Source organism: Rhea americana, unplaced genomic scaffold (assembly GCF_003343005.1).
Source record: "Rhea americana isolate MKP2758 unplaced genomic scaffold, rheAme1 scaffold_251, whole genome shotgun sequence".
Taxonomy (NCBI): Eukaryota; Metazoa; Chordata; class Aves; order Rheiformes; family Rheidae; genus Rhea; species Rhea americana.
In genome coordinates, this window is record NW_028186370.1 from 831,695 (window position 1) to 842,425 (window position 10,731).

Here is a 10,731-nt window from a genome sequence, read left to right on the forward strand (position 1 = left end):
ACAATTCAACTCTTAAACTAGATCTGTCACAGAGTAACTAAACTGCTAGAATCCATTTGAATACAACAGGAATGTGTAAAATCATGCGACTTCTCTCACAACGTGCAGTATGTAGCTTCATGTTTTAACAGAAAGGGCACAGAGGCTCATGTATTTGTATACTGCAGAGGTCTTCCATTCAAGCAACAACAGAAAAAAAAATCTGTCACTTTGATAAACTAATTTCCATTTAACTACTGTTTTATGTAACCCAATATTTTTAGTTCAGTGACTCTGAAGTGTCTATTTCAGGCACTTTAAAATTTTCCAGTGGAAGGACTTGACCATCTGTAGCAAAWATATACCTCTTGATATTAAGTTTGCTTTTTAAATTACTTTTTGTGAATTTCTCAGATGYTTCCTACAAACTGCAGGTTGAAAACCATTAATTTAGTGCTTCTGACCTTAAAGACTTCTGCTCACCTCAAAGCTTTATGCTACAAGCTCAACGTGTTTTCAAAAACTTATTTTTATAAGAATACAACATGTACAGTAAGCTGAAAAATAACCCTATACATTTAATGGAAAGCAGGTTTTACACAATTTTTTTAACCAATGCTAGCAGTTCATTGAATTGTATTATGCCGATTTTTCAAGGATTGCATACCAAAAACATGTGGCCAACATTTCAGCCAAAGCCTCTAACAGAAAACCCCGCATTATATTAAGAAAAAGAATTAAAAAAAGAATTAAAAAAAAAAAGAAAAAGAACGAACGAATGCTGAGCTTAAGAGACATAATTCAGAAAACAAAGCCTCACTGGGCAACTGTTTCCAATGTTTGACTACTCTAACAGTGAAAACATTTTCCTTTGTCTCTAATCAAAATTTCCCCTCCTATCTCTATGCACCTCCACAGTCTCTTCTAGTAGGTACAGCAGAAAGACAACAACTAAGGTCCCTTGCCCACTTCCCAGCCTGAACAAACCCAATTCTTTCAGCCTCTTCCTCAATACCATGTGTTCCAGCTCCCTGACTATCTTGGCAGCCTTCTACTAGACTCACTCCAATATGTCAAGATCTCTTTTGCACTGAGGAGCCCAAACTAGGCCACTATGCCACATGCAGATCTGCAAGTGCTGAGGAACAATCACCTCCCTTACCTGCTAACATGGCCCAATACAGGTTTGGCCTTGATTGCTGCTGCTGGCTCACATTCAACCTGGTGTTCAACTAAGGATCCCAAGGTCCTTTTCTAGAAAGGTACTTTCCACCCAGTTGGTGCCCAATGCATACTACTGCATGGGTTACTCTACCCTAGGTGCAGGATTGTTAGTTTTCCTTTGATAAACTTCATGAGGCTGACAGAAGAGCTTGCACCACTTGTGTTTAGATCTCAGCAGATGACAGCTCAGAGAAGAGGAAAAAACTTGACTGAGGACCTCCTTGGCAATCTCATAATAAATTAGACCAGGTCTAATCAGATTTAACCAAGCTAGTCAGACCAACTACTTCTGGAATCAGAGGCCTTCATGTCACAACCAAGCAAGCAGCTCTCACACACACTTTACCCAAGGTTTGAGCAAACTGAAGTAGTGACACTTCACTATTACATAGGTGACTTTTGAGACCTTCAATCAGAGATATTAAGAAAAATCATACTCATTTACAAAGGCTTATATCAGCAAGAGTTCTTAAGAGCTTGTTTTYAGAGTTTTGTCTCCACGTTACAAGTTAAAAATACGTTAATATTAATCAAGGACAGCACTTGTGCTAATGAAAAAAATGACTTGTTATGTCTGCTTGTGTGTCATATACACCTTTAAAATGCAATTATTTAAAGCTAAAGTGTAAACCATCAGTGCCATCATATTCAGTATTTATCACTATTTGATATACGTAGCTCTAGCCAAATAAGAAGTGCAGCATTATGCTCATTAAGCTTAACTGGTGAAGACATTTGGGAATCACTGCTCATTTGAGGAGCCATTTGCATATCACTTATCACCAACAATGAATGCTATGCAGGATCAAAAGAATACATATTTTAAATAAGCTAAGTAGAACATTTCAACTTATTTATGTTCCATTTAACAGTAGTGACTATGCCATTTTCATTACTGAAGTTCTCTATTTCTGTAGAACTTTCTCATAAGTTTTACTAATTCCATAAAGTCCTTTATACATTTCACTGATCTTCTATTTTTTTTCAGGTAATCAGTAACATATTTCAGTGTTACTTTATAACTCCAGGATATATTACATTTTTGCTATTTAGCATTAATCTCATCTTCTAAGAGATGAAGTCAAAGTTGAAAATTTCAATATAAAACAAAAATGAGATATTCAGAATTCTGTCCTTGCTGTCATTTCCAAGGATTTTGTTTCATGTCTGTTAGCTTTCAGATCATAGGCCCACACAGTGTCTATTCCCTCTCCAGTAGTATGATCTGGAATCCAGCAAGGGAAAGGAAAACGACAGGCAATTATTCTGGCATTACACTCAAGTTCTTCTTCTAGCTTCTTCTTCAACTGTGGCATCTGTGGAGCAAAACCAAAAGGCTTTCAGAAGCAGTAYAACACAGAAGCATTCTCTTCAGAATGTAATTCAGGTGTTCAAGACAAGTCTAAAGTTTGAAGAAGTTTTTAAAACAATTTAATTTATATATATTCTAGCTTTGATGCATTGACAAAGATATCTAAAGCTAGAAAAATGACTGTTTTTCTTTGAACTGCAAGAGCAAAAATTCTCTGTTTTAAAAATTGCATCAAGAATAGTAGATAATTCCTCAGTTAAAAAATAGAAGTTAAAAGAAAGCCTTGGAAAGTTCCCATTCAATTTTCCTTTCTGGGATTCTTTATAGAGAAAGAGTTTAGCCCCATGAACTTATAATTTCTTACTACATCTCAAGGTGCATGAACCACTGTCATACTGAGACACTAATGTGTCTCATGATTTCTAGTTTATCTCATGGCAGACTTAGGGACACTTAAGATTTCTTATGTTCAAAACCAGGCAAACTGGAGCCAGTGATGATAAAGTGCAGGTTAACACTACAGAATTTAAGCTTTCTTAGCTCCAGTCTGTTAACATACACACTTAAGTCACTGCAGCAGTACTATACGAACAGCACACACCTCTGCGCAGCTCTGCTTGACTGAGGGCCTATTCAACCTTCTTTCATTTACAGAAGTTAAGCAGACATAAAAACCAAGGGAAGTGTCATTACTCTGCCAGAAGAGAGCAATACCCTGCCCAAGTCAGATACTCTATCTCCAGTAAATATTTTGAAAATTTTGGTATGCATTAAGTGAAATAGTGAATTAACACATCTACATTTCAAAGGAATTTCTTTCCAACTCTAGAAAGTGATTATGTTCTGAAAAATGACGCTTGATAGATTTTAGTCATTTTAATTCTTTGGAAAAGACTGATGTTATGCTTAAGTAGATCAGTATGCATCCATCTGGAATTCCTTTTACTTTACAAAAGGTATCAGGGAGTAATTATGGTAGCAAGCCTCTTTAAGTTACTTCTAATACATATTAAAATCTATTTCTTTGCTATCACAGCATAATATTTAGATATTAAAAGGATAAGACAAGACCAATTATTTACAAATACAACTCAATTTAAGTCATGAAGTACACAATTTAAAGAGAAAAAAATAATATGCATAGAAAAAACAGAATATACCAGAAAATAAGACTGAATGAAAAAAAATGTATTTCCAAAGGCTGGACATAGCTTTCACTATCACATGCATGCAAGGTGTACCTTTGAAGAAACATCCTGCCATTGCTAAATGTAGGCTTACAATGAATTGCTTTAGGAAAATGATATTCACAGATCTAATATACAAAAGTTGCAGAAGAATATATATACATATTTTAAATATTCTGTGCTCTGATTTTGTCCATCTAGCAAATGCTTTTAAACGCTTTTGCTACTGTAGCTTAAATAAACTAGAAAAATAGGACCACTTTGGTATCTCAAAATAGGAGACCACAAAAGAAGATCACTTTGGTACCACTCAAACTGTTACTAGAGAAAGAAGGACTAAGTTGTTATGGAAATTGATACAGTTCACAAATATAGATCTAGGCTAATTTTTATAATTATGAAGACTGGTGATGTCTCATGTCTATATTAGCTTAAGTTAGAAAAGTTTCGTAGCTCAGCCAAGAGGAACTGTATCCTTAAACTAAAGCCAAAGAAGGTCTTAATCTAAATCTTGATACCATTAGTTGTCGTACTCATACTGTATTTTTTAATCAGACTTTTTAATGTTTATTAAACTGAAAATTTTGTAGATCTTTTGCACAGTATTTATACAGCAGAAATACAACAGAAGTTACAAACATCAACACCCGGTGAGTATTTTGTGATCCTATCGAAAACGAAAACAAACAAAAACCCATGACTCTTCCATGACTCAAACCCACCTCCCCACAGATGCTTGCAAGAACAGAGAGGTCTTGCCGCCTTCTCCACAGATCAATAAATCCAAGCTCTGTAAGCTAACCTTGGGTGTGAAATAAAAGCAGTGTGACAGCATCGAACCAGACTAGTATTATTAAATAAGCTAAGAGATCTATTGCGCTCAATAAAAGAGAAAATGTATTAGTTTCTAGAAAATCAATTTAATCACTCAAGAAGTTAAGCACCCACAACTTCCAATGTAAATTTAAAGGGGATTATGAGCAAACTTACTTCTCATGAAAGACAGTAGTTCATATGTTTGGGTCAGAAAAACCTTTTCATAAATATAATAATTGGAATAATCTAACCTCATATTTACTGAATTTAATGAAGTAAAATTATTCTGAGACCTATAGCTACTCCTATTATCATATCAAGTCCTATAACTGTTACTAATTTACCCCGTCTCAGGCTATCAATTTTAAGTTTACACAACATGACTTGCTCACATTTTTCCCAGGGTATTTATTTCTGCTTTACTGCCTTCCTTCATCTGTACTCTTGCTCTCAGTACAGTTGCAGAATCTCTGACTGCAAATTCATATCTAGATCAAATGAACCACTGAGCAAATCTGATCTCATTCAGTATAGCAAGGGTGCACTAACTCCCCTCAAATTAGTTGCTTCAAAGACAACTACTGCATTATATCCTTGTCAAAATCAGGCAACCAAGTATTCCATACTTTTAAGAAATATCCCAGGGACAGAACCTTCAAAAATATCATCCCCTCCTGGAAGTCCAACCAAAGAACAAGTGATACTCAGCTCTGGGAACGCCTGTAGCATAGCCAGCATAACAGTTCTTGCTAATATGCCAACTACAGAAGTATTAAAAAAATGCATGTGACTTCAGTTTTTACAGGAGATATAATTTGAATCTTATTTATTTCCACTGCTATTAAAGAAAAAACACCAGAGTAGAGAAGCATCACTGCATTCTTCTGTTGTATCTTCCTGTTTTTACTGCAGAAATATTATTAAACAGCATGGTATAATATTACATAAAGCTCTTCATCCATTTCATCCCACAAAAACATTTGCCTTCAGACAGAAAGAAGCAATACTGAAATAGATATAAAATATTTCCACTTCACTCCTCCATATGCATTCAAGCTATATTGAAGATTCTARGTATAAATTAAAACACCAAGAAAAATTAAGTAATTAAGATGTTCCCTTTTCTCTTTTCCTTCTAGAAGAGAAATGAAAAGCAGATAAAGCTGAAAGCCAAGAYTGAATATAAAATCTGACTAAATGCATCTATTATACCATGGAAGTAGTCTTTTGGCAACAAAATTTTCATACCAATTTTGAACAATGTTCATCATGTCCRCTGTGAAAATGTATTTCCCTTCCTATACAGATCCTTTCCTTTTTGGGAAGGGTTTGTATTTTTATTCTATCAATTATATTAGAAGTATTTCTCTCCCTTACTAACCCCTCCTAACCTATCCCATGCAAGAAAGGATTATTTTAATATATCAGTAGCTAGACGATTTGAGGTGATCCAGATTTTGGAGAAGAATCACAGAATGGGTAAGGTTGGACGGGACCTCGGGAGATCATCTAGTCCAACCTCCCTGCTCAGCAGGGTCACCTAGAGCATGTTAGACAGGGTTGCATCCAGGCGAGCCTTGAGTATCTCCAAAGGAGACTAATGTAAGTGAAGTTCAATACTTTTTTCCCTAAGTAGTTCATGCAAAGCAGTTGTATTTCCCACTCCATCCTCTCCCTGCAAATTTTCAAGAACCAATCACCTTTCCCAAGCAACTAAAGACAAGCACAGCAGTTTTCACTCTGGTTCCAAATTTCATTAAAATTTGGGGCTCAAACATCTCAAATGCATACTTACATTTTTATAGCACTGCATGCTGCTACAAGCTGTACCAGGTTTTATCACGAATATTAGTAGGCAATAATGAAATATGTCAAGCTATTAGTACTGTCTTGGTCTTAAAACAGTTAGACAATGAAAAAATAGTAAAACTTACCATTTGAGGTACCCCAAAAACAACAACATTTGTATAATGGGAAAAAGAAACCTATTAAAAACAAACAAACAAAAAAAAGAGTGTAAAACCTAAAGAGAACTGGCATATATAATTGGAAGACTTGGTACCATTCTTTCCCAATGCTTTTAACTACATTCCTTTCAAACTAATCCTTGGGCTTAAGACCAAAAGCAAGAAAGAAAATCCCATATCATGCCTGTATCACAAATTTCCCTACACAAGACGGCTTACATTGCTTAGTAGTAGAAAGCTTGAAGTCAAGAATACAGCATGAATTCCAGTAGCACACACAAAAATCAATTCAGACATGCACACAATTCAGAAGATAGCCATGAGTAAAAACATGTAAGTAAATTTCTTTTACAACCTCTAGATATATTAAAATGAGAAACATTTTAAAATTACTCCCCTTCTGTTAAGTGCTGGATAGATTTAAAACTTCCTAAGCATTCCAATGGCTGAGTTTTTCCCAGTTCAGTCAGATTTCCATGCTTGCCTCTGAACAGAGATTAATAACAGTACATTCATATTCCCCTCGCCAAGTTTCTTGTATCTGCTTTGCCTATTACAAAATGCCATTAAAAAAGAAAAAAAAAGGACTAACGGGGAAGGGCAGTCATAAACATGGCAAAAAAATAAATCTCATTACAAAAGCAATTTTGATTCAAATGAGTGAACTCCACAAATTCTCAGCTACATGTATGCAATAGCAAGAGCGATCTTAAAGCAATGCTCAAAATCAAGCACTGCACAGTTCCAGAAGATTATCTAATGAAAAGTCAAACAAGATAGTAATCTTTCACGTTACATGACTGAGTTAGAGTCTTGTTACTAACTTCCAAAAATCAATTTTCARTGAAGCTAGATATTACAGTAATCCACATCATTCACCCAACTAAAGTATGAAGTAGTATTCTCAAGTAGCCTTTACCATAAAGAAAATAGTCTCAAAAGACAGCACATCACAGAAGCATGAAACCAGCAAAGCTGTTAATTGTGCCAAGCGTCGAGTTGGTATGGATTTAAGTACTTTAAGCCCAAGGAAGCATCTGGTGGCTGAAAGCACTCTAGCTGTTTTAAAGAATTATCTCCAAATTACAGAAAACTCCATACTCTCTTCAGAGATCCCCCAAATTCATTCATTCATTCTTATGCATTTCACCACCTACCTTCCATAAGTCTGAAATATAAAATTTGGTGTTCTGATGTACCCCATCTCTCCAGGCATGATACCTGGAGTACCAGACTAACCAGGGATTTAATTCATAACCAACAGCTTTGAATCCCCTTTTTGCAGCAGCTATCACCTACAAAGAAAGAAACAAACCTTCATTCTGGAACAGAGTGTGCACTAGAATATGTGTTAGTCTCAAAAGGAGAAAGAGGATAATTTTATTTACAATAGAAATCAATGGAATCCACTTTGTAAGTCACTCGCTCAGATTTCAGTTCCAAACACACTGGCAGTACAAGTGAACAAAAGCTCAAATTGCATTTTACTATTATGTTACTAGTTGTATTGAAATTAATAGATTTAGTCATAGGAACAAAATGAACCACTTAAATCTTTACAGAACTAAGCTGTAAACCTGCAGTATGCCTATAATTTACACAGATGTTTAATTTAATATACTCATGCCATTACCTTGAAGTTGACCATTGAGGCAATCATAAAACACACAAGCAGAAATGCCCAACACTTGAAATTAGAGCACCTGCATTTCAGATGCACTAGCAGTAGGCATTTGAGAGACCTCTGCATCAGAGCAAAAATGACCTACTAACAGACAGAATATGAAAGTAAATAGTTGACTTGCATAAAAACAAATGTATCTCGCAATATACCTTTTTTCCAATGCCACACTTCACGTATAATTTTAAATGGTGAAAGACAATTGAAATAATACAAGGTGGTTTTCAAATGCAAGTGTTTAAATTAAGACTCTTGTATTTGGAATCGTTAAACTGTATAGTGACTGTGTCCAAACTACAGATTAATATCTGGTAATTCTGAATTTTTTCAAAGAAAACACAAAAAAGTCAGTTAGTAGAAAATTAAAATCTAGGTTTAAGTCATTTGAAAGATTACTGTCAAGTATAATTCAGGAAAAGCTTGATTAATTACAAATTACAGAACAGGCACGATGGAGTCAGGAGGAAGTAAATTAAAAAAAAATCTCAAATCATATCAACAGCAGCATGTTTCTGATTATTAAAAAAAAGTTTGTAAATTTACTAGAATAAATTTGTAGATATACTAGCAAAATATGACATGTTTACTATGTTAGAAATACAGATATTTTCATATTTATTTACAAATTATACCTGAAAAAGTGCTAAACATTTGGAAGTATCAGAACACAAGCTCAGCTTAATTTGAGGRCAAATACTCAAAGGCAATTCCAAGCATTACTGAATGCAATTTTAGGCACCTGGCTCTCAGAGCAAAATTCAGTCTCCATTTAGTCACTCATATATAAATCAGTACCTAGCCAAAATCAGGAGAATCAGGTGAAAGTCAGTAAGAATACGAAGTAGACATGGCATCAGAAAATTCAGTTTTCTTATCTAGATACTTTTCTGTTGTTCCTACTTAGGCATAGCTCCTTACAGTTGACTCGTTTACACGAAACATGGACAACAGTAACATACAAAACATCTGAGGTGCTCACATCAAAAGCTTGCTTAACACACCCTTCTGTTGCTAAAACCGACTAGCAGCAGACAGTTAGAAAATGCTACACAAAATATGATAACTACAGAAAAGAGTCCATTCATCACAACACTCTCCCTCACCAGCACTTTTGACAAAGAAGAGTTTAGATAATATCTTGAAAGCACAGTACTGTTTGTTACCTTTCCTCTTAAGTCTTCCTAACTTCTTGTTGAATCTATTTATACCCAGGGCCACCACAATGACTTCTTGAGCTCAATCACAGAATAGCTTGCTTTACTTCAAAAAACCCCTTAGCATTTCTGCATAAAAACTGACATTAATAAATGACTGCTGTAATACTGAAAACATCTGAGGCCAGCAAAACTTTCTCCCCTACATCATCATTTTCAAATGGAATCTTCCTTCAACTAAACTCTGTACTGACATTCTGATCATACCCAGTACAGAAACCTTTCCACACCTCCAGTAATTATCATCCCTCTTTGAAACTATTCTCATACGTACATATACACACACTTTAAAATGAGGCAGCCAACACTGCACAAACAAGGTGTGAAACTGTAGTTTTAAGGATACAGTGATTTTTATTTTGTGATCTGTTGCTCCTCTTACTCTTATACTACAGTTATATAACAAGCATAGAGCAGCAACTCCAGAAATTTTCAGCTGTGATCTCTCCTACTATTTCAAGTTCTGTTTAAACTCACAGCCTTACATACTGCAGCTACGAACGTACATGGAATCACAGCTCTTTAGAAACTATTACTTTCTAAGTGAGTGCACACTGTACAGCCCCCTCCAGCCAAAAGGATGGGGTTATGGTTTTGTTTGATACCTTGTTAAGCTTAAGGCAAGCCTAGAACAAAAACACTGGTTACTTACATGCATCAACTGCCTATCTTTCTTGGTTTTGTGCATTTACATTATACTGAATACCAGAGATGAAAAATTCATAAATATGAGAAAACACAATACACAGTATAAATCGTTCCCAAGTGGAATTCACCCCTTTTTTTGAYAGATTATATAAAAAACAGATTATACATCCACATAACTTACAATACGGCCATCCCCACTACCGATGTCAACCAGAGAACCACTTCTGTTCTGTAGCATTTTCAGGACATTTTCAATCTGAGTTGAAGTCGCAGGAACGAAAGGCAGGCAAACTTTTCTCAGCGCTGGCATTACGAATGGGGTGGCAATAGCATACAAAGCCACCAAGGTCCCACCAACGCCACCAGTGATCAACAGCCCCCAGCTCCTTCTTCCCGAGCTGTCCTTAGAGCTCGAGGGCTCGCTCGGTGGGGGGCTCTTGCTCAGCAGCGCTTTCGACATCACTCCTGAAGGCAGACATTAACAAAGAGTATTTTTCTCACACAAATTGCTTTATTGTATGTGTAACAGACAAAGCAGTATGCTGGATCAAAAATGCAAGACTTGTATCTCTTGAATGATTCTTAAGTTTTCATGTGTAAGTCCTTATACTGGTTTGGAGGAGATAAACTGCTCAGTTATTCAGTAATGATAGTTTTTAGAAGGTAGATAGTGTTTATGCTGCCCGTCTGACGCGGGGGGGGG

General features: G+C 35.7%; 1 protein-coding gene across 3 annotated transcripts in view; it reads right to left on the reverse strand.

Annotated features, from left to right (window-relative positions):
- Positions 1 to 537: 537 nt before the first annotated feature.
- Positions 538 to 10,731, reverse strand: part of ATPSCKMT (ATP synthase c subunit lysine N-methyltransferase) — a 10,495-nt gene continuing 301 nt past the window's right edge. For all 3 annotated transcript variants that reach the window (XM_085307063.1, XM_085307062.1, XM_085307064.1), the window contains exons 2-5: positions 10,210 to 10,493; positions 7,643 to 7,780; positions 6,453 to 6,503; positions 538 to 2,519 (exon numbers count right to left, since the gene is read on the reverse strand). In XM_085307063.1, coding sequence (XP_085163189.1) covers positions 2,325 to 2,519; positions 6,453 to 6,503; positions 7,643 to 7,780; positions 10,210 to 10,488 — 663 coding nt within the window. In that variant the 5' untranslated portion in view covers positions 10,489 to 10,493 and the 3' untranslated portion in view covers positions 538 to 2,324. The remainder of the gene's footprint in view (positions 2,520 to 6,452; positions 6,504 to 7,642; positions 7,781 to 10,209; positions 10,494 to 10,731) is intronic.